The 25,261-nt window shown below is 38.5% G+C and overlaps 1 protein-coding gene across 1 annotated transcript; it reads right to left on the bottom strand.

Moving 5' to 3' along the window:
• Window positions 1-16,517: 16,517 nt before the first annotated feature.
• Window positions 16,518-24,845, bottom strand: LOC106169830 (galanin receptor type 3). The gene has a single exon (XM_013549456.2). The coding sequence runs from the start codon at window positions 19,411-19,413 to the stop codon at window positions 18,391-18,393; it is 1,023 nt and encodes a 340-aa protein (XP_013404910.1). The 5' UTR covers window positions 19,414-24,845; the 3' UTR covers window positions 16,518-18,390.
• Between the last annotated feature and the right edge of the window lie 416 nt (window positions 24,846-25,261).

Below are 25,261 nucleotides of genomic sequence, written 5' to 3'. Positions count from 1 at the left end.
TGATAGTTATGATCCTTTTGAACTAAATAATATAAAGAATATGCATTCCTCCCACATATATTTTGGGTCTAGCTAACGACACCCCTTACACACATCAGATATTTTATTGAACAGATTCGGAGCTTGTGCTACGATTCGTACAGCTACTGGTTTCCATTTAAAGTGGAAAAAAAACTAAAACTTACATCCTAATCAGCACAAACTTTTCCTTTTAGATTCTGTCATCAGATATAGTAGATCTCATTATGAGTCACAACCTGAGCCTTAATAATCCATTCTTTTCTGAATCGTTATACCATAAATTTGAATAAACATCGCACAATTTTAATGGACGCAAACGGACAGAAACCATGCACACATATATAATTACCACAGTTCTTTAATTCTGTATCAGTATTTATACCATAGGTCCTATTTAAACAACAGGACGCGTCGTGCTCTTTCCCTCGTGCACTAACAGCACGCTCAAATACACGAACACACGATTTAAAGTATGGAACAACTTTTTGTTTTCTATACTCAAAAGTTTATGCAATATAAACCACTCCTCGCAGAGTTTTGCGCGAAATAGCCAAGGTAATTACCTCAACTTTGCTAATTATCTCTTCTATTCCCATTAAAGCTCCGCGGCTCTCACTTTATCTAATACACAGTCATTTATAGGTATTTCGATATCTATTACACATGTTCTGTAATTGAGGATTCTTGGCGGAGTAATTAAGATATTATGCCAAATTACATACCTTGAGGGAGAGAGTTAGATTGTGTTTATCATAAGAAGATTTGGTTCGTATAATAATGATAGTACAATTACTCCCAAGATGATGAGATTTTTATGTCATCAATCTGGAAATTTCAAATTTATCTTGAACACATAGGCCACGGAATCTAAATAGATATTATTTGCAGAAATAAAAGGTTTTACATGTAGATACTGTAGAATATGCATGGAAAATATGCAGAGAAGAAAGAATAATAATAAAATGAACAACATGGAGAGAGGTTGGAACCTTTGGTGCTAATGGAAGAACGATTTTACGGCAACAACAAACCTGTTTCAGCAAAAACTATACTGTTATGCTTGTTTAAATACTAAATGGCAAAGGTTTGACATTACTGCTTCGATACGCCTTTTTTTATCTAAAGAGCACAAAAATCTTTTTTCCATGGTATTGTGTTGCAGAACCATGCAGACGTTTGTATTCACGACATTTAACAAAAGCCAACGGGAATCTGACAATATATATAATTTAAACTACAAAAAGTGTCTTCATTAAGCACTACATGTATATTGAATTTTGGTAAAGAAGGTGCAATCCGTTACAAATTCTGCGGTGTTGGAAATGTACAGTTCACCTCCTCCAAAGCCGGCCGACGTGTACGGCAACTCTTCAGAAGTCCACGAGCACCTTTCCCCTCTTTTTCGATATCCACTGTTTGCTAGCTATTTAATTCCCATGATTCCTATTTAATTCGCATATATCAGACATACCGTTGTTCCAGGGCAAAACTGAAATTAGATTTAATTTACACGTTTAAACACTGACTGACCACATATGGTACAATACGTGCTTTGACATACAGGTTTACGACCAAAAAATAATAAATAAATAAATAAATAGAACTTATGAAAGCTTGTTGCATGATCGTGACATTCACGTCCTCAGATTACGCTTCAGAAGAATCGTCTTACAAAACTTCATGAAACCCAAAAAAAAAAAAAAAAAAAAAAAAAGAGGGAAAGCACGAAGAAAGATAAAGGGTAAAGTCATAAGATCAAATTCTGGTCTTATTTCCTTTCAGTCTTCGTTATAACATATTACCAAAACATGCAATGTACACAGTATAAGATAACAATATCCAAGACTAATGATAGCTTATATAAACACACAGACAGTAAAATACGTGCTTAAAATATATCCAGTAAACCAAACTTCCGTATCCAAATCTTTAGTGTTAATTCAGTCTGTGTTATTTTCTAGCATGACACAATGACTTTACTGCCGCCTAATAGCTTTTTGCCACTAGTATATTGTACTTAGTGTAGTGCTACACAGTGATAACGTTAATGAACCGGGTGAATATGGGTCAGGAATGCTTTTAAACTAGCTTTTTAAATTCCGACATCAAATAATGTTTGGATGACTGCTGTACGCTTTGTATGCTGAATGGATTTAATGAGTCGTATGGTTTAACAAAGAATGGATTCGTTGATTTTGATTCTAAGCACAACGCGGTAAGATGTATTGGTTACATCGTGGTTTAAGAATATCAGACACATTAAGGCTTTTGCATGCTAGAAAAACACGAGAACACATTTCCCATTATATAAAGTAGGTGTAAATTGCCACCGATCATTGTTACAACCTGGTTTAAAAGTATCAGATATATTTAAGACGTTGGCATGCTAGAAAAACATGAGAACACATTTCCCATTATATAAAGTAGGTATAAAAATTATGGTATTCCTCTCTTTATTAATTAATATTATTGTTATTATCCTTGTTATTTTTGCTATATAAGGTTCCTGAAATAGTTACCTGTTTCACTAACAACAATGATGTCATCATGTCCTCAATATTCTCCCTCTGGCATTTGCGTGTGCAGAAATAACCTGTATCAAATAAAACCAACTGACACCGTGCGCCCTTGTGAAACTGCGTTTTGTTCATTGGTGCTAAAGAGGGTTTCTTCTGACAAATTACAAAACCTAGGGAACGCGGAGCGTATGGTAACGTAAAAGTGAGATAACACATGTGGTCACACTTCACAGATTAAACCCGAAACCGAATAAAGCGTATATCACCACGGTCACATAAAATTCCTAGGTATGAATACCATCATTCTGAGAAAACGATCCAAAGATATCTTGGGTGTGTTTCGTCCTTGCTTATATGATCTCGTAGAAGTACTGACATAGCTACAACTACAGTTTTTGCAAATGCAAAGGACATATTGATTGATTCGGAAATTAAAAAAAAAAGTTAAACAAGAAATATCAGAAAGCACGTTTGTGCCTAGACATTATTCAGGGCCGTGGGGAAACAGGTGTGGGGTGGGTGGCGTCTTTGTAAAGTATTTAACTTCTGTCCTTCTTCCAGTCCATAACACGTTTCTTATTCCCCTTCATTCACCGTCTTGGTGAGTACCACAGGCGGTACACATACCCTGCTTGCGTATATTTATATCTTAAGCTTCCTGCAAACCATTTTTCTCGAGCCGCCTACAGTTGCCTCAAATGTTGTTGTTTCTAAAATTCCCTCTTTGCCTTTGACCATGGACATTCTCGACTTACCGGTATCATCTTCACACTACAGGTACCTTTGGCATTTGCGTGTGAAGAAATAACCCGTATAAACTAAAACCAGCTGCTCTACGACACCACCCTTATGAAATAACGCTTTGTTCGTTGGTGCTAAAGAGGGTTTCTTCTTACAAATTACACTGTACATTGTCGAAATGCAATTATGACCCAGTTGTAGCTATATTTATGCCATTATTATTCTTCGTTTCCCCCCAATCTGATGACAGATGATAAGGGTAATTCCCAATACATGTACATGTATGCCTGTTTGCAGCTTGGCAAAAAGGTTGTGTTTATTTTTTTAACAAACGACTTTTTTTGCCCTATTTCACAAGAGGAGAAAGCCGCACACTGAGGCATTCAAGCTAAAGTACATCTTGCCAGAGTCTGGGTTTGTATTTCACTCTCGTATTCGTGGAGCTGTGCACAGAAATGATGGATGTACTTCTTATCCTCTCTGAAACATAACTGGCTAGGAGTAAGTGCTATGTGAACAATGAAGAGAAAAAGAAAAAGAAAAAAAAAGACGGCAAAAATCGATGGAAATGAGTTTCTTTTGAAGTGTTCATTCGTCTTGACATGCAGAGTTTTAAAAGCACTGTGGCTGCCCAACTGCGAAACGTCGACAGCTAATTAGTCAAATGTGTTTGTTCCATGGGTGATTGCTTGTATAATTGCAATTTAATTGGGTGTTGGTGATTAAGGCGAAGCAGGGAAATGACACGTTTGCTTTCCCGCTGTCGATTTCGCCGATCTATTTACCTTAGTTTCTGTTATTATTTTTCTTGTATTTTTCTTCCGTTGTTCCGTCCTTCCTTCATTTTGTCAGCCATTTCGTCAGTCATTTAGTGAGTCCTTGCTCCTTTCCTCCATTCCTTCTTTATTTATTTTTTGTATTGTTTTTTTTTTTTTTTTTTTTTTTTTATCTCATCATCTCTTCAACCGTGTATTATCGCCATTCTATAACTTACATATGCTTGTATCAGGTCTGGATAAAATGCAAAAGGCACAATGTTGCATTAGTGGAATGATTCATATTTGAATCAAATAGACAGTTTTAGTGTAATAGTTGATAAATGCCAACATCCGACGAGAGAGTGGTGCAGGAACGGTTTTTGCTTTGAGGTTTGATAGGATTGAAAAACAAAGATAAGTACGCGTCTTTTTCTTTTAGAAAATGTCATCTGTACAATGCATTTCAGAAGCACTCCTCGCCGTTTTGTTATTTCGACAGTCAGTACTAGTATATGTATTTCTTAATATCTGTGTTTTCTCCATTTTTATGTACATTTATTTTCTCCAAGGTTCATTAAATTTTGAGTTTGGACGCTTAAAGGAAAAACCAAAGCAGTCTGTGTGTTGGTACTATGGTTTATTGGTATTCTGGACACTGGCTGCAGGTGGATCACGGTAAACTGATGGATTTCCTTTAATCTCGCCGACGGCTGACTGATAACCCGTGACTTTGTGTATCCTTTCATACAGTTTCTAATTTGTACGAGGCGAGTTTCTTACTGTGTGATTAATTTCCTCAGAGTGAAGTCGATTTCTATTTGTTTTGCGCGTGGTGTGTCTGTGTGAATCGGATTGGAGTTTCCCTTTAAAGTCGACTGAATCAATAATAATAAAAAACTTGACTGGGAGAGAGAGAGAGAGAGAGAGAGAGAGAGAGAGAGAGAGAGAGGAAGAGAGAGGGAAATGTTAAATGGATACGCGGGCAGACAAAAAGAAAGACAGTCAGTCAGACGGACCAAAAGGTGCACGGATAGGAAGGCGAACAAAAGTGCGGGCAGTGTGGGAAAGAGAGACGGTTGGAAGGGAAAATACACGTTAATTTTTGGGAAATAATGCTTTTCAAATTATGTTGGATGCGATTTATAATCCAATGATTTCAGCACTGATAACAAACAAAGTTAAATAAATTTGCTTTATTGAATTTGGTTGTTCTTATACACAATGATGTAAGGTTACAATATCGCTTGAATCCATTATCTTAATGTATATGCTGCATTGTATAGGTGCAGACTATAAAACTTCCAAAGTATAGACGACTACTCGTGCATTTAGAAGTACATGTACCTGAAAAACAAGTAACGATCATTTCATGTGTGAAAACAATTTTAAAAATTTTTCCAATCGTGAGCGTTGGTTCATCCAAAGATAAACAATTTCTGTCGTCTTTCATAAGAAAATCTTTAAAAATACTTTGCCATATATCTTGATAAAAACACTGTTAAATGATTTAATGTGTATTCTCTGTGGATCGCAAGCCATTATGACCTTTCGCTTGACCTTGTTGAATTACCAGTGCCACATCATGCCAACATGCCAAAATGTCAGTTGATCTACTCCCACCGCCTTCACGATCAGGAAATATTTATGTATACGGCGGAGCCCATGACCTCAACAGCTTGAAAGACCGCGTATTTCTTTCGCCTGTTTTCTCCTTATCTGATGAGCTTATAGGTACTGCAGTGTAATTAGCATGGTTTTACAGAATGGATTGATACGTGTAATTAGTGGCTACGTGTTCTCCGAGACTCTTTGTAACGAAGTCTGATGAAAACTCCCAGGGAATAATTACAGGGCAAGGTCGTAGGATCAATCCGAATGGATTACTCGTAATTTGAGAATTACGTTGTTGGTTTCTTCGTTAAGTCCCAATCTATCTCAGGCATACATGTAGCTCGTGCAATATGCAAATGTAATAATTTGATTTAAGATTGATATGGGTTCAGATGATCGTACTTGTCATGTTGATGGAGAAGACGCATATTTGGTTTGTATCTACAGACATTTAAGCTGACCGAACTCGATCTGTGTCATACTTTATTATGATAAGGACTGAGCGTCCGTAATGAGTTTTTCCTGGGTTCTTTTAAGTGCCTCTACCGTTTTATTCTCCTTCCCTTTTCCTCTTTCTTTCTTTCTTTCTTTTTTTCTTGATTTCTTCATGCTTTCCTTTCCTTGTTTGTTTGTGCGTTTCCTGCTTAAATGCCTGGACTTAGCAAATATATGTATACATAACGGAAAGACCCTATTTTAAAACCAAATCTCTAGCTTGTGGACCTGTTAAATAATACATGTAGCTCCTACCATTTCTACATTGTCTGAATGTGCGATGGATTTAATCAGATCTTTGCGGTATTACTCTATACAAAAGAGTAATACCGATCTATTGTTTGGTAATATAAGTTCCATGAAATAATCCGTATGTGTGTGTGTGTGTGTGTGTGAGTGTGAGTGTGTGATACACGTGCGATAACACACATGTACGTGCAATAAAAATACTGCTATCTTGCATGATCAGTGGTTTGCTTCAAATAGGACAAACACGCCAAATTAGATTGCAAAATCGTTAATGTCGCTCAAGTTTGTCAATAATAGTGATTGTAATGTAAGTCAATGCTTTTTCTGATAATTATTTTATATCTAATTTTCCTGTCCTTTTTTTTTTTAATTTCGAAAACCGAGGGTAAGTTTGCAGTGATTTCACAGTTGTCAGCATGTAACCATCGGCTTGGGGCTTTCTATTTGGTTATTTGGTCGTTACGCTGTTTGATTTTCTTTATTTTGTTATCAATTTTTATCGTCTTTTCATCCAGTTTTATGCTTTGGTGGCCTGGGGGAGTTTCGAGTTATTTCTTCACCCCGTGTTTAAGTCTCAGAGCATTTTCCACAATGTACTATGCTGGGGAAAAGCAATTTTTATCCCATATTCACGAATCCTTGCTCAACCCGCACTTGGGTGCGATGTTTTATTACATCTTCAATTTCGTGATTTACATGCTGTTCTGAATGACTGGTCATTCATTTTTAACGAGGTGTCTGTCTGTACATTTCAAGACGGACAACGATATCAGGTACTTTTAATTGTGGGGTTTCAAAGACTTAATTGGGAAACATAAGACATTTGCATGATGTGTAGACATAGAACAATGTGACTTTGGAGGATTTATAAACGTGTACAGCGTATGTCTAAAGTGTCCTGCTGTTAGGTCGGATTGAGTCTGGTTACCTACAGTGAGTGAAAAAAAATCAATACCACTGTTAAAATACACTTCAGGCTTATCAATCTTCGCTCCTCAGAGATATTACAATTAAGAAGAACAAATTGATAGCTGTTGAGGCAAGTCGCATTCTTGATGTTATCGTTAAGAAAATCCTCTTGGGGTGTCTTGTGTAAGCTATTTGCATCGATCTAAGTTTTTTCCCTTTTTTTCCACTTCTGCTCGACTGTCATTTTGTTGGAATAGCACAAAGTTTTGTCAATTAGGGAATAATTGGTATCATTGTGTTGATTTCATGGTCCTATTGCACTTAAGAAATTTTCGCTCTGTTATATATCGACATTTGGTAAATTATTTATCTTAGATAAAATGGCATCAACAGAGTTCATGTAGGCCTACATGTAGGCTACATTTACATTGTAGGCTACATGTACGATCTGCCAGTACCGGAAGCGCAAAACGGACGCGTACCAGTATATATGCTGTTTTTGGAAGGAATTGCCATCGTGTTTTTAAATGTGTTTTCAATTGTAGAAAGAAGTAATTTCTTTCTTGTCAAACATGGTTTCATCTTCTAGCTACATTGTAAACTTAAGGTTAACTGTGTCAAATGTCTCTAGTAGGCCAAATGCATATTAAATGACTTAATATAATTTCTACTGCAGTCAATACCGACATCTTATATGTGCTTCGTCTTCCATGTAGTGTAGGGTATATATAGGTAGTATATTTTTTACTGTCTGAGAAGCCTATAGGCCTATAGTCAGTCGCTCCTGTAGGTAGATTTTCCGGACTGTCTTCTGCGAACTCGATCTCAGCCAGATAAATAAACGTAGTGATTTGTGAGCTAGGTATGCTGGTCTCTGGAAAGCGAACCAGACTTGAGGTACGTACATGTACCTATGCATGTAAGGAATAACCAGCCTTCGTAAGGCGTAGAAATCCAGCACTGGGGAACACGTGACAACTACACCATGTGTTCTCATGTATAATTACAAAGTGCTTGTATGGTCAGTGTACATGTAGTTTTTTTTCCTTTCTTTTCATGTTTGAATTATATAATTACATTTAGAGATTTCTCCACCAACTCCGCCAAAGCTAAATTTAAAACAATGACGTAAAATAAAATAAAAATTGAGTTGATTTTGCTGAATTTATAATTATAATCATTTAATCGCTTTTTTTTTCCAATCTGGATATCTAACTATCCTTGTTAGGCCCCTATTTAATTTAAATTTGCGAAGAACATTTGTAGCATCATGTCTTCATAGCGACGTTGATGAAAACGCCAACTCTTTCGTTAACAGGTCATGAAGGATTCACTAACAGGTTTATAGAGACGTGAAAATATATCGGCGCCTTCTTATAATCACCAAGAACATTCTTCACACGGATGACACAGGTCCTGGATGGATCAGGATGTCTTGGCTCATAGTAAATTCAGTTCTTTATTCTCTGCACGGAGTTATGAAATCTAATTCCCCTCGCCCCTAAACGCATCAATCCTGGACGTGTCTGAAACGTCCGTGGGACTCAGTAATAGGGGCCTTGTAACAAACAGAATTATTTTTGGACAAAAATTGTCATCGATACCATTATCAAATCATTGAAAGTGCAATGTCATCTACCCTCGGGGCAAGTAAAGGCACTGTAACACATAGCGTATAGCACTAAGGTACAAAAAATTGCCCATATGCGGACAAAGGCAAATGGTTCGTAAGACGTATACATGTGCACGTCTCGAGCACAGGTTGTTGACGTACTTAGGCATACCCGGAGAGAGATTTAATGTTTTGTGCATGTTAAAAACAACTTCATATGCCGCTTATATCTTCATTTCGTTACGCTGGAAACACGGTGATTTCATACTTCGTATAATCTCTGTCGCCTCTTCACGCTAGGTGTAACAGACCCTATAGAACCAAAATTCCGTTTTTCCAGCAAACTTTCCCCCCACGCTAATTCCTTAATGTTTTCTTCACTTGGGTTTTATCTGTCAACAGAGTTATCCGCTCGAAGATAAAACATGTAATGGTTTTGTATTGCATTCGAATTATGGAGTGGAAAAAGCATTTGAACGGTCTCCAAGATTTTTAAGCAAGAATAAGTGTTAATTCTGGTTACAAAGTCCCACGTTCTTGTACGAGTTGAGGAATCACACGGTTGAAGGAGGGCAATTAAATCTTAAAAAGAAAACACTTGAAACAAACTCCGAATATTTCCTCTACTTCAACATAACATCCATCTCATGCCGTACAAACCAATTTATTAGTATTCTTCTGTGGTGTAATTTTCTTACATCACTTTAAGGCAAACAAGAAAATCAGGGCCAGGTCAGAGTTATTTTTATTCCAAACATTATCTACCCACTTGTTTTCTATGTTTGATTCTTGAAAAGCAAAAAAAAAAAAAAAAATAATAATAATAATAATAATAATAATAATAATAATAATGGAAAATGAATTAAAAAAGAAAACTATCTACATCCGTGGGAATAATGGTGCAAAGTCTCTTCCATTTTTATTCTAGATCGAAAGCAAATTTTCATGGCAAATGGACATCTAATCTTTAATTTAAATTACGAGCAAAAAAAATACTTTATAAACATAACCAAAGGCTCTTTGATAGCGATTACTTTGGGGAAATTAAACGCACGAAAGCCAGAGAATAAACAGTAATGCATTAGTACCTTCCTATTCAACAATTTGAGAAAACAAACACATTTCCTTTATCTACATATTCGTATTTGTTTTCGAAATACAAAAAATAATTGCAATCAATACTGTTACGAGTTGTTGTAAAACAGCCCCAATGGTTATTAAACACGCGATGAATGTTTTTTTTTTCTTTATGGGGTTTCATGCACTCAAATGGAATTTAGATGTTCACAATAGTTATTTTTCTTGCGAATTTGCTTCAACTGTTCTAAACGTGTGTCACTTCAAACAGACGGAACACTTAGACTAGACATAGGACGTTGTGCTAACAAAACACATAGTGTTCTTTGAGACATCAAACAATCACTAACCCAGGCATCTCTATTGAGATTTTTTTCCAGGGAGTACTACTGGACAAAAAGATAAAAACGTGTGTTTCTATTTTAGCAGACAGACAAATAACTTACACTGAATTACCAGGATGGTTTGTCCCTAGAACAAATACAGCAACATACCATGTATCTGTTTCAAGACATATCCGCGCCCTCAAAACTGGTCCTCATTTTACGGTCAAAACCCTTTTTGTATTACCAGGGACCTGTTTCAGGAATAAGCCGCGTCAAAAAAAAAATTCTTAAACTCTTTGCTAACTCTGGCACAAATTAAATCGACATAATGCTAGACACGACTTATTTTTAAAACCAATGGCCATGGGTCGAAAGGAAGTAGACGAGATATTCATCTAAATATTTAAATAATACTGATTTATGGACATGATGTTGACTACCAAATATTGACAAATAAAACTCTGAAGAGGTAAGGGTGGGCACAGGTTCCTTCATTCAAGGGATGGCAAGGGGGGTGTAACAGTGGATTATTTCAGTATTGTTATAATGGTTATTGAGCGCTGAATGTGTGCATGGCTTGACATTTGCTGGCTAACTAACTTACGAAGAGTAGTATACATCCATAATAATGAGAACATAACATGACAAATAAATACCAATCAGCATGTCTTATTTAATTGTAACCTTACTTAATGTGATAGAGTAGGAGCACATGTGCTGCTTAATGACAGTGACTTATGTTAGGCTCATTTTCTACCTTGGCATAGTTGTATAGATGAGCTTTGCAGCAGCCAACGCGCTTGCAACACATTCTGGGTTGAGGATATTTGACATTTAGTATTTATAACTTTGCCATTCCAAAATTCCAAAAAACCTTGGATTTGCCGGTGGAAATAACATTTCGATGAAACATGATCACAGACAAGCATGAGCGTGATTCATTCTACACGCAATAAACACAGGAACATTTGCTGTTCAATGATTTGTGCCATAGAATGAAAGAACCCTGTACGGATACCATCTGTTTCAGTTAGGCCACCCGCCTGAGGCGGCCATTAATGTGACCGGGAGACGCGACTGCGGTCCTCGTTTACGTAAAAGCCTCATACCGACATGCCTTCCGTTACAAAAGCGTACTACAGGATTAAATCTGATTTATTTATGAAAAAAAGTGGTGCATTTGACTCCATGCAGTGTATTGTTTGATCAAATATACATGTAATAGTCGTAATGTGATATAAATTACCATTTTGCATGGAGCTTCTCACGCATGACGAAAAGGCTTTTCCAACGTGAAGAGCAACGCATAAAGTCACAGGTTGCGAGAACAAGGTATTTCTATCTAGCTTCAGTTTCAATTTGTCTCGTGTTGGAATAAAATACTAAATGTACGAACACTTTCTAAAAATAAGATCTACCATGTATTTAACATAGCCCCAGAAACGTGTACGAGCAGGGAATGTCTCATGCGTGGTCTAACAGCATTATCTCGCGCATGGAATGCATTAACAATGGGTGTGTGAATTATGGATATACTGACTTGCATGCTCGTACATGGGAAAACACAAAGTTAATAACATATCCCTAATGACTTTGGCGGGGAAAGTGGCGGTGGGGGGGGGGGGGGGGGTGGGGGGGGGTGGGGGTGGGGGGGGGGGCTAGCGATGTCAGCACCAACTTCTTACTTTTGCAGCCAAGTCAATCATTCGAGCAGGTGGAGCTGGGGGCGCCATTGGGACCCCCCCACACACACACATTCACACACACACGTGCTCGCGTATTAGCCGATTCTTTTCTGAATGGTTAGTCTGAACTCATAAAATCTTTTTCTCACGTGCCTGAATATTCACCGTTTCAATCATCATAATGAAAACGGAGTCTTCGACCTTAAAATCGATCCACATCCGCCCTAGTAGGAACACGCCTTTGGTCTCCCAAGTACAGTCCACTTACCGGTACTGCCATAAATCAACACTTCCAACGTAAAATTCCGTGCAGATTTTTAACAAGAGTAGCGCCGGCGTGGTTACGACATCAAAAGCAATACAACGTTTTGAAGCTAATGAATCACGGAACAGGTCATTGGGGGTCGAGGAAATGTAAGCAATAACACTGCGTGGTGCAGCGATAACGACTGATAACGGTGACATGATGCTATCCATACTAAGCAAAATTAGACAGTAGAGGGAATGCTCTGTCAAGGGAAGACTGAAGTGACCAAGTAAACTCGCCACCTAACCTTAACGTCTGTCTGACTGACACACTGCATTCAAGACCGGATCGGGATGAAATCAGTGGGCGACTTTTATCCTAATTTTCTGAAAGTAACTCCTTACCATGAATGATACTTTTTTTAAACTAGATGTTCACAAATAAATCTCAGGCTTTACATCAGAGGTGTGTGCGTGGTTTATTGTTTGGCCCAGAATTTTTTTTTCGCAAGAAATTTGTGTCACTGCCCAGCTTACCGCCGGTCTAGAGTGTCCACACTTAGTTAAAATTTGCGACCCTCGGGCTTGAGCTGAAAACTATTTGACTTTGCTTTTAAAATACACATGGGAACCCGTTTTTATCATTGTTTTATTTTTAACTTTTTATTATTATCTTAGACACCAAACTAACATACAAACATATAAGGGCAGTATACATTAAACACATTAAAACAACAAATTCGCTGATAGACCACTCTCACACAAAGACATCACAATATCTTTTGAACTAAGTACAGGCATGTAAATTAAGATACAGACCACACAAATTAAGCAAGGGACTGTATACTGTTCACATTAATGTGGGCACCAAGTTTAGCTGAGAGTTCAATTGAAATAAAAAAGCCTTCACATCAACAATATAAGAAACGTTAAGAATGACAAGAAAGTAAGGCTTTTGACTGGCACTACGTAATCCCCAGGCCATACACTACGCTATTAGTTATTGACAGCTTGTCTGAAAACTTCCTTATTTGAACTCTAGGGTGATGAAGACGAAAAACTTGTGTCAAAGAAGCGTGATTGGTGATTATATATCTTTGACTTAAACAAATCCTTAAGGATAATGCAAAATTATGGTTTGGAATGATGGATTGCAAGTTAACGCCAGCTTCCCAAGCCAGTTTGCTATGAGTGGTGCAATAAAAAAATCTGCATCGTCTCATTGTAATGTTTAAGTGGAGATTGAAAAGTCCGGGAGTACGGCTATGCGTTTGTTGTTTTTTGGTTAGTTTTTTGAACCTGCAGCAGATGAACTTTTGAGTTCATAGATGTACTTTGTAGATATCTACAGTAAAAAAGCCCATGATTTATGTGAGACAGAATACAGTGGTGGGTTTAGAGGGGGGGGGGGTTGAGCAGGCCCCGAACCCCACACCAAGAGTGTGACGATCGGCTTGGCATCTGAGGCCTGTCGTTCACCCCCCCCCCCCATTTCAAATAATCCTAGATTATATACCAGTGCTTGTAATTTGTTCTTTTATCTGAAACCGATAAATTTTAGAGTCAGTATATCTCTTTCTGGAAAGAAGCATTAATCATCGTCAGATGGGTTTGCGGATGTTTACATGTGATGTTTTATTCCTGAATTGACCTCCTACGTATCCCTTCATCCAACCATATAATTAAATATAATCGTGAATATTTATCCTTCCATATATATCATTAAATTTCCACGAAGGGTGCTAATCAGACACAAATTGGCAAATTAAAATGTTAAGATTTTGGGGATGATCTGTTTATTAATTAATGGTTTATTGTTAGTTAATTGTTTGTCTTGGCGAAAGTTTGAGTGTTTTTTTTTTCGTTTATGCACATATTAAGGAAGAGTTATGCACTTTATGAGTGTTCTGCATTTATGCATCTCTTTAGCAATTTATAAATTTCATATAAAATTGGTAGTAATTGGAAGTAATTGTCTAGTCGGCGTCATGTCAGACAATACTTTCAGATTGGTCTCTACTAAAATGTACAAAAGTGAAAAAGATTAATTGATTTTGTGAATCTGGGGGGCCCTGTGGTTTGAAAGCATAGAAGGCAAGATTTACTAGTCATGATTACAAGCCAAATTTTTCCACGGCTTTCCGAGTTAAACACAGATTGTCGTAGGCACGTAAGCAAGACGCAAGAACACACTAACTTAATACATCACTTAAGGTATCGCCTGTGGAATTCAAGGAAAAGGCAGCAGTTAGAGAAAAGACAAGAATTGCTTAATAACTGCATCAGGGGGACGATCTAGAAACACTATCAACGTCGCGAGAACAATCGTAGACAGAGGATGGACCAAAACTCCTCACGGTGGACGCTGAATGACTGAGCATCCATTTTACCGTGCTGTTAATTTGATCTGCTTTAGTTGGGAGCAGAGAGAGAGACACCCTATAAACTCCGCTGTGATCGTGATCTGTTGTGTTTCAGTCAATAGCCGGATATACGCGAGTGTTAAGACAGCAATCGATCCAGCTCAGCTGAAAGAAGATCACTGATGACAAACAAGGTGTCAAAGATCTCACGCTCGATCATGGCGCACCTGATACCGTGATATATCGGAGAAAAAGTAGTTCTACATGTGTGCAAATTAAACATCCCGCATCCCGTGTAAATAATTAAATACCGGTTTAATACTGACGAAAGTTTCGATTAATGTTAAATATGAGATGTGAAATGACTGTTAGTAAATATGAAACGAATTCTTTATGCAGAAATTATACGGTTTGTTCATACCATCAATGCGATGCTTTTAATTTAATACTTTCCATATTTCAATAAAACAGTTTACATACTCATCATCACAGTGATTCACCTAACAGCGGTGAAATAATATTGTATGTTGTTAAGGAAGCCTCACCCTTTTACCCGGGCTCCTGTATCAAAGCCTGGGGCGTATACACAGACAGTTCCGATCCTTTCTCTAAACTTGAGCGTGGGAATCGAACCCACCCCTCCAGATAGAGACGACTATGAGATACACAGTGAGTCCTTCAGATACTTGCTGCATATACACCACCTGAAAAACACTCGCAGAACGCAGGCTTTCATCAAGACAGCACCATCCTGGTGAAATATCAATGGCAAAAGATCTTAAATTTCACCAATTTCTTTATTATTGATATCACGTTGTATGTGATTGTGACATAAAGGGAGCAGTCACAAATACTGTTCTGTACCACAATATCCAAACGGGAGAGCAAAACACCATGGGAACAGCGCTACCCTTATTAAAATATTAGACCTGCTGCAAATTTGCAACGAATTTGCTACAGTATTGCTGCAATATTTCTGCAAACTGCAATTCCTTTTTGGCAAATTTGCAGCATATTTGCTGGAATAGGGCTGCAAGGTAGCAGCTATATCTTTTCTTGCAAAATCTTGCAAATTCGTTGCTGCAATATTGTTTCAAACTTTTCATTTTGCTAAGGGTAGTATAGGCAGCTGATTCGATTCGCCGGAAGAAGATTTGTGGAATATTTATACCCAGGCCTGTCGCTTGAAGTAATACATGAATACATGAATCATATGGCTGAATTCCAGTGGCGACAACGGCAATCGTCAAACATCAGAGAACAATGGCCGGAACTCGTGTTTGCCCATTAACTGTCAGTTGTAAAAGTTACTGTGCATTCATTTTATCGTTGTCTGAACATCTTCATGATCAGATTCAGCTGGTCCTGGTGTGAGAGTTTAAAGTTTACAATGATTGTTCACAGTGGCACCCATCGGGAGCAAAACTTAAAAAAAAAAAAAAGAATAAACAAACTGTGTCTGCCAGCCCGATAAAGAACGGTCTTGACATATATCTGTAAGGTTTAAGAACAAGGAAATCGGTGGTGCCGTTGGTCTTGTGTATAATGTATGGCTTTTAGAGTGAATGTCCTCGCAAAATGTAATCTCAGATTCAATCTTGATGTATATTGTCACTTGAAGCCTACCGTATCAAAGACTTGATCTGAACCCTTAGTGTTTGAAAAAATAATCGATTTTTACTTCGCTTTAAATAGGCCATTTATCAAATTATGCCCATCAAGTACGGCCATTTTGAATCATACATATCCGCTTCTTTTCTTTAACAGCAGACTCTCCATCATAAAACCTTAGTAGAATTGATAATTCACCGAAAGATCGCGCGTACTGTATAGGCAATTGTCCTCTTAGAATAACGAGAATCCAGTTAAATCATATTTGCCAAGAAAAAACAAGAAACACAGAAATGACACCGCATGAGCTACTACATGTATTGACATCAAAACAGCAGCTATGGACTTGCAATGCACTTTTCACGTGATTTTGTCGTGTTTTATCTATTCGAGAATCTACTTGGTTTTGGAACGGAACATGAATAAAAATATACCAACATGGCGATGTCTGTTTATTGCACAGCTAATAACATGGTTTTGTTTTTAAAACAAGATATGTGACCTTTTGTGGTATTTTAGGAAAAGCAACTATATTGGGCTAAATCTAAGTGCTGTCAAATGCTAATCTAATAAACGGACTTTGAACAGTCGTTTTAGGAAACCGATTCCGGAGTTAAATTTGTCCTAGTTAAGACGACTGAAGATTTTCGATTTTTTGTAAACGACACAAATTACGTGAATTATGTGCCTACATACAATGTAACACCAGATCGTGTTTATTTTCGAGACAAAAGAAAAATACATGTGCAATCCCTTTCTCAACCGAAAGTGAACCGAACTTTACATAATCTTTGCAAGTGGCATATTGTTCATCGCTTTTTTTTTTTTTTTCATTCCCATATTCATCCGTATCTGATCTATTCGTGTTGACATGTTGTGCGGAACATCTGTTGGATTTTAACACGAACATTTTCCGTGTAAATCACCTTGTTCTGTACTAAGTCATTTTAATAACACAGCCGTATTACTGGATTGCCATATGCTCCAGCTTAGCACTAAAGATATATATAATAATGCATGTACCATACACTGAACGCATGTGCAAGGAATACTTCACAGATAAAAGACGACCCTATGTAAGCCTTATAACCTAGTAAAATATCACGGTCCATAATAAAGAATAATGAAATTAATAAAAGAAAAAAAAAACTTGATCACAAGATTTTTCACAAGAACTGTCATACTTTTCATACGCATGCGCAGGTAAGGAAGTGTACCAAAAAAATCTCCAGTACGCTATTTATCTTAAATAAACATATAAGGAAATAAGAATGATATTTTGGCTACATTTTGATCGTGCTTAGCATTAATTAATAATTGTAACGTTATTGATTGCAAATGTAAGTTGTGGCATGTATGAATGTGCCCCTACATGGTCAAAAGGCTACTTCAAAACATGTGGTGCAAGCAACACGACAGTAAAACTATCAGTTGGCTGTTGGAATTACACTTTCCCCATTCAAGTAAATGAATAAGACATACGTTACTAAACTCAAAATCCCGAATTCCTGTACATCATTGTATAAGTTTACAGCTATAGGATAAATATATGTATATAGGTATATATTTAGTAACCAATAACCAATATATCAATAAAAATACATAAGGTATAAATATTAACGTTACCTGTGGATTACCTGGCATTTATGATTAGGTCTGTATATATAGGTTTGTCTTAAGGCCAACAACATTGCATGGAATTGCCTATAAATTGAGTATAGCTACTTGAAGGTATATTGCATGCTAAAGACAATGCTCAAAGTTTGCTTTATCCAGGCGTAAACTCCATCGATTGCATGGAATTAACGCGGAAGCATATCTTGAACGGAGATAATTGTTAGACGATGCACAATACGTAAGTTATGCATTTTTTGTTTGGAAATCGTTCAGTTATTGAGCGAAAATGACAACATGATTGAAGTCATTGGGTTTCCAAACGATGGGCATTGTTGTTCGTTGGTATTTCTTTCTTCATATCTCCACTGTGGAGAAGCAATTCAAGATGGTGCCGGTAGATATGAAATTGAAGCGACTGAACTGCGGTCGTATCTCGACGATTCAAGCTTGGCTCAAAGTACTCGTGCTAATCGTTTTCGGTCGATTCATGGAGAACGCCGTTTTTGCATTTCAAAATTACGCCAGTACGTTATTACTACTGCTACGCTGGCTACTTCTCTGCTACCCTAGTCAGTTCAGTCTCCTCGGCAGTGTGGGTGACGGAGCGCCATCTATTGACGGTAGCCTGAAACGCACGCCTAAATTCAATGGACGCTAGACTGTAGACCACTGGATTTAAACACGAGTTTGAAAACGCCAACACGATCATGAAATTTAGGCCGACCGTTTCCGGTGAGGGGCAGAAAGGATTGTAGATATGGCTGGCGAATATTGCAAAAAGATAGCTAAAGTGAAACGGCCCCCAGGTGACCACGAAGAGCACAAAGATAATGAGGACAAGGATGACCAGTCTTTTATTGGCCGCCATGGCCAGTCGATTTTCCACCTGAATGGCGGTCATTTTAAGCTTCCCCATGACGGACATCGTTATGCACATGAACACTAACACAGGCAAGGCAAAGTCAAGACCAAAAGTCAAGACGATGAATGAGTAATACTGAGCGTCACTGCTGGGTTGCAGCTCACATTGTTTTTCACCGGTTTCTTTGTAGTAAACCAACAGAGGGGCGTTGATGATCCCCAGGACTATCCATAATCCCACTGCTGTGATTGCGGTGTGTCTCCGTGAGATCTCGCACGAGATGGGCCACGTGATAGCGATGTATTTGAGCACCAGTACGGCCACCATGCAGTTCACGCTGACCCCGGTGGTGGTGTACATGAGGAAATAGCCCAGTTTACACATGGGGTTCGAAATGTACACGGTGTACCCTGATGCGAACCGCGCTGCTTGGAGAGGCACGCATACCAACACCAGCAACAGGTGAGAGAGAGCGAGGTTGAAGAAAAGGTAGCTGATCCTCTTGCTTTTGCAAACGACGTATAGAACCAACATATTCCCGAGCAACCCGACGACAAACACGATGCCCAGAAGTACCGGGATTCCGATTTTGGAGGCGTCGGTGTCTCGAAAATGGGTTCGGTTTCCACAACGCTGGTAAATAAGGTCTACTGTCGTGTTTACTAAAACGTCATCCGAGAGGGAAATTTCAGTTGAATTTATACCCTCCATCGTTGGCTTTTGTTTATTGCAATTTTAACACCTGTCTGTCACGGAAAACATAAATGATAACACGTCACTGATTTTCGTTCAAACCCTGTAAATTATTCTTCCCAGTTGTGTGTAGATTTAAAAAAAAAATGTTCATTATTCAAAATATTAGTTTACACTCCATCAGTGCTTTTAAGATCCAGCTTCCAATTCTATGCCGCAGATTGCTTTGGAAGCTGTCCTGACGTCTTTGTGAAATGTAACTCCTACCACGTGCTTTAGAACGTAATGGTGTATTTCAGTTAATACGTATTTATATATTCAAAGACAGACTGACTCTAAAATCTGATCTCTTTATTCCTATCTTTGCCACGAATCACTCACTTGAATCTACTTGGCAAACGCAGAGCCCCTGAGTAACTATCCTTTCAGTTCTGAATTGATTCCTTAGCGCAGTTTCTAAACCATGAATGCCACGAAGACGACAATGTTCAACGTCTAATCACATGTTAACGACAGTAGCTATCGGTTTATCAGCACAAAAAGGCACGAACAGACCTTCACCAAACTCCTTTGGCGTTTATCGACAGTCCTGTGCTTTAATCTTAACTGTCTTTGTCTTTTCGCTTTGCCCGCAATCTCATTTCACGTTGCCCTTCTTACAATATAAAAAGGAAGGCGGCTTATAAAATTCCTATATATCTTCCAAGGTCGGTGGCTGGTTTCTCCTCGATCATCAGCGAAGAATTGTCTCTATCCAATAATGTCTAAGGACTCATTAAGGGGAAGGTAGAGCACGCCTTGATGCTACGATTTGTTGCTGGTGATTCCAAGATGCCCACGCTATGCAATCTAATTGGCTCCCGTTAACACGAAGTTGGAGCCTACGACAGCGTTGTCCTTCACGACAGCTACAAAGAACTGTGTGGAGAATGCTCTATTTATACCAATCACGTTGACAGACAGCGTCAGGCTCCTTCCACTTAACGTCGTATCACGGATTGGCACATCAGTTTCATGTTCGCGAACTTATGGAATGTACGCATTGGCTGCTGGTAGTCTATCGCGCGTGCGTCGCTACAGGCACCAATGAGCACGAGGGCTCGTTAACTACAATCTTTAAGTTGAGGTTTAGTGACTTAATTTATGCTTCGTGAACCAGCTCACATTTTTTGTTTCTTGATTTCGTTGATGTTAACTCCGTTATTCCCTTCGTTACAGCTGTCAAGCCGTACATTCCAGTTGCTGCTCGGATTCCTCTTTCAGCGTGAATATATCAGAGTGTGTAATAATTGTTCTCCAAGAGCAGTTTAACTATGGTTATCGGTTTGTGAAATTCCCACTGCGGCTCCGTGTTGAATACCTTCCACACTTTCCAACTGCACGATTGATAAGCGCTGCTGCCTTGCACTTAGGTATAGTTTATAATTGATCTATCGCCTCTTCAAATCCAGTGCATTGGTGACTTGAAAAGTCTTATTCGCGTGTAATAACTGTACACGTACGTCCTTAAACCTTAAGACGGTTACGTCTTCGCCGGCGTTGGTCTAGTTGATTATCGACAAGATCAAAAGTTATTCACAAAGTCTAACGAACGAAATTATCAGAAAAGACAATTGATTAATAGGAAAAAAAGTGTATACAGTTTATGCTAACTCCGTGCTTCATAAAACATATTTTCTTAAATGCATTCCTGTTTCTCCAGCAGTTGTCCTTTTTTCCTTGGCGGAATACTGTGCACTATAACAGATTTATCACGTGAAGCTGTCATGAAACACGACGGAATCTTATCTTCTTAAAAGGTATGCTTTATGCGCAATTTTATCGAGTTTGGGAATAAGTCGTTAATTTCATTCGCATATTTTACCCGGCGTATACATAACAGCACATGTATCTTAATTGTCCGGGTTTATTATCCATACTCCCCGGCAGTGGGTTGATTTATGTGACGTTAAACGTATCTATGTCCATATGTCAAATGGTTCTAACAAGATGTTTTCTTCTGCTTGGTTAAGGAACATAAAAGTATAGTCTGAATTGACTAAACTCTATAACCGATATTCATATGCATGTCAGTGAGCAGTTTTCCGTATCCTATATTATCGTGGACCGGCACTTCGTATGTGAACGCAACGGGCTATTTTACATATCAACTAAACGTACTGAAAGAACACACAAAATGTGCGGGATAGAGTAATTCATGGCGCTAACTGTGCCTTAAATCTTGATATTACTCACTTGACCCAGGTGCAGTTTTCCACCTAGAAGACTACCCTGGCTGTGGTAATCACGAAACTTCAGGCCATTGTTCTCACTCTACCCCAAGCATTTAACGTATCGTTCTCGGCAAGAAATCCCCGTAGTCATTACTGTCGTGTCGGATTTCCCCTGGTTCGAAAAAACGTGTTCGAGAGCCTCTGAGCCTTAATTAGTGTTGTTCAATGTTAGGCTAATCCCACGGTGTGTTGGCTCGCCGATATTCACGTCTACATCGATGTCTGTAGCAAGATCACTGCACTTTGCTGAATCTATTTTACGTCTCAGTGGGCATTGGACTTACTGCCAAAATGCCAGGGAACCAACATAGTGTGCAATGCAATGACACAAACACACTCCACTCCTACTTTTCTCCTGCTTATTCTTTACACTGCGTATTGCGTGATTGATTCTTGCCTGTTCTAGACATTATTCCACGCGTTGGTAATATCAGCAATATTTGTCCAATTTGCCACTGCAGAGTTCTGATTCTTTATAATCTAATTTCTTTACTTTGTCTGCTTGCTGTTGTCAAAAACTTTTCGTCGTCTCCTTTTTCACTGCTTACAGTTCAATAAAGAGTTGTTTCTTTACTGTAATATCCCCGTTGGCAAGCCATGTTTTTGTCCAATTTTTCACGTAGCAGTTCTGATTCCTGTTCAACTGATCTCTGCGTAGAGTTGCTGGCGGCAACTGCTGGTTCTTTCGTAGTACATTTTAGCCAATCGGAATATTCCAATGTTTATATGAATACAAATATATGAATATTGATTTATTTGTTTAGATTGATGGGTTGATAGAATGCCCTTCAAATAAACTATGTCCTGCCACCTTCGTCTTACTGACCAGGAGACAAGGACAGCTAATCACTCGTGTACATTACCATACCATCCTTCCTAATTAGACCACCGCATTTGCGTATTGGAACTACCTGATAATTGCGATTGTAAAGTGGTGTTAATAAGCGTAAATTGCCAACGCGGATGTAAACGAACAACGCCCGAGGACTCAGCAAATGGCGTTTCAACTTTCAGTATCGATGTTTTTTTTTTCCTTGAGGTTACAAATAATAGAGAATATGTACACTGATACCAAATCTATTCCAGTCCATATCGCATTAATGGGAAGGGTTTTAAGTCGCTCAGTCTTTCCGAATTAATTGGCCAATGGATATATACGTAGCCAACGTGCCTTCTTCTTGCTGAAGAATACAGGCTTATATTATACGCCCGCAGCTATTTTAACGTTCTTTGGCGATATCACGCAACCAGCATCCCTGTAACACAGTTTCACTTTTTGAATTAATAATAACATTCTTTACCAACGATGACACATCCATTTAAATTATTGCCTATCCCAGAAAGGTTCCGGGAACAGGAGAGGCGCCGTGTTTTTGAAACAAGAATAAACTCTTCTCACATGTCCGTGTGTATGGAGTCCCAGTTTTATACAGCAGCTGTGTCGTTGTAAGTGTGCATGAGCTTTCAGAATGAATACATTGTATGTTAACGACTTGAAGCAGTCATGCACATTGCATTATAGAATCAATTGACAACGGAAAAATTCACACTCTGATTCAAGTTCACTCGGCTAATACACCTTGTTACTCCTTGGTCAGCATTCTGCCATGCTGCGTCTCATCGCCAATTGTTATATTTCCCTTGAATTGGGCATAAATCTGCAGCAAGTACTGTCCTATTTTTCCTGACAGTATGTCTGCCTACAGAGAAATGCCATTAAGGGTTTCACATTGACTGCGTATATGTCACATACATATACCATATTCCGGTATGTGTCTCGTGGCGTAAATGCACATACGTTGGCATTTTCCTCCAATCTTCTCTTCACTTATATCTTCAGTCCTCTAACTTTCGCTACACCGGTCAGAATTCATCCTTGCACCGGTATGAAGGCGGAAATACGATGTTTTTTCTTCATATGATTCTTTTAAGCCTGTTAAAAAACCCAAAAATAGATTGTGTATATTCGTATACCATGATCTTGCTGCCCCATTTCCTTTAAATAGAAAATTTAGTCTTCGTTAATGGCTGTTACGTAGTCCGCAATGGAAGGATGTCCATCTCCCGGAGCACTGTTCCATACTTCCCTTGGAGAATCTCTGTAGGTATATGCACCTCGTGCTTTGACTCCTGCCGTTCTCCTGTTCAATTTAAAATCGTAAATTCACTAATGCATCATTCTGTCCTCTATTCATAACATTAATCCGCTTTGTCTGACTTGTGCTATGTTATTTACCAGCAGAATGACGTGCGTGGGTTGTATCAATGTGCTCTTCGTTCTGCAGTTTCTCAGTGACTTTGGTTTTAAAAAAAGAAAGAAAACTCAACACACACCGAGTGCCTTTCCGACTGTGCGCCGAGCACTGCAATCCTCAGATACAAATCACCCTTGTATTCCAAGGTGTATATTCCTTTGGGTCTTTTCTTCTTAATAGCTTGTTTCAATTTTGTATCACCGCCAGGGAAACACCGATAACAGAAAAAGCCAATTGCTCTCATAACAGCAACAATGTCACGGATGTGCGCAATCACAAAACAGTCGGCCAACCCCAGCAACACAGCCTCGTGTGCTATTGTATTGACGCCTTAAGAGCAAACGCATCTATAATATAACCTGACTTGTCTAACTTATTATGTATGAAGCGTGGGCGTTTTGAATCCAGGGTGTTTCGGGACTACAGGGATTTTGAAAGCACGTATTATCTTTAGAACAATCCGCTGAGCCAAAGCAGTCTCATAAAAGCGTAGTGAATTGGAGCTGTGTGTTATGACGAGGTGAAGGTCCTGAATAATATATGACTAGTTATAAAGTGCATTTATGACATATATGACAGAAACGCATGGCAAGTGGTAATCATAGTCATATGAGTCCGTAAGTGCTTTTAATTCTCACGTTCAACATGGTATTGATGTGGTTGGTTCTGTGCAAACTCAGTGCCTTCTGCCAATCGGTTTTCGAAAAGACAAAATAAGCGAATTTTTTAATAAGTAAAAACTCTAGCTTTCATAATAAATGTTTGTCTCCGGTGCGATTGCTTGATAAACACGTGCAGTTAAGAAAGAAGGGAACCAATCTATAACTTGGATAAAATAAATGACATTTTGGACATTCCGTATTGCTCTAAATATTTAAGAGCGAGCCCAAACTATCAGTTCAAACTCCCTTCCTAAGTGCACCAGTGCACCATATGATGACAGCATTGTTCGATTAAAAATTTTGATGTACAACTCCAGGAAAACATGAGGATATCTCTGAGCCATCGACAATCTTCCGACAGTTTCTGAGAACAAGCTCACTTTCCCATTAGGTACACGTCCCCATTTGACTTAGTAAAATGCGTTTCTCTTGTTCTCTGTCCGATCCAGTAAAGCTACAATTTGAGAACACAGAGAAGTTAAGCATGCCCTTTTTATTTCTTCAATGGCGTTTAATCTACTGGTAGATAACACCATACGTGTCAGTCAGTTGCCAAGCAAAGTGGGTCGCCAACATTTTGAGCAATGGTCTGAATTTGACTGCAAAAATGCAAAAATGTCTCATTTAACGTTCACTTACGGTTCTCAATCTATTCTAGAACATTTACTGTATCTTT

Source organism: Lingula anatina, chromosome 8 (assembly GCF_051362555.1).
Source record: "Lingula anatina isolate TDL-2025a chromosome 8, LinAna3.0, whole genome shotgun sequence".
Classification (NCBI taxonomy): domain Eukaryota; kingdom Metazoa; phylum Brachiopoda; class Lingulata; order Lingulida; family Lingulidae; genus Lingula; species Lingula anatina.
Note: the sequence above shows the minus strand (reverse complement) of the source record. Positions and strands in the feature narration are given on the sequence as shown.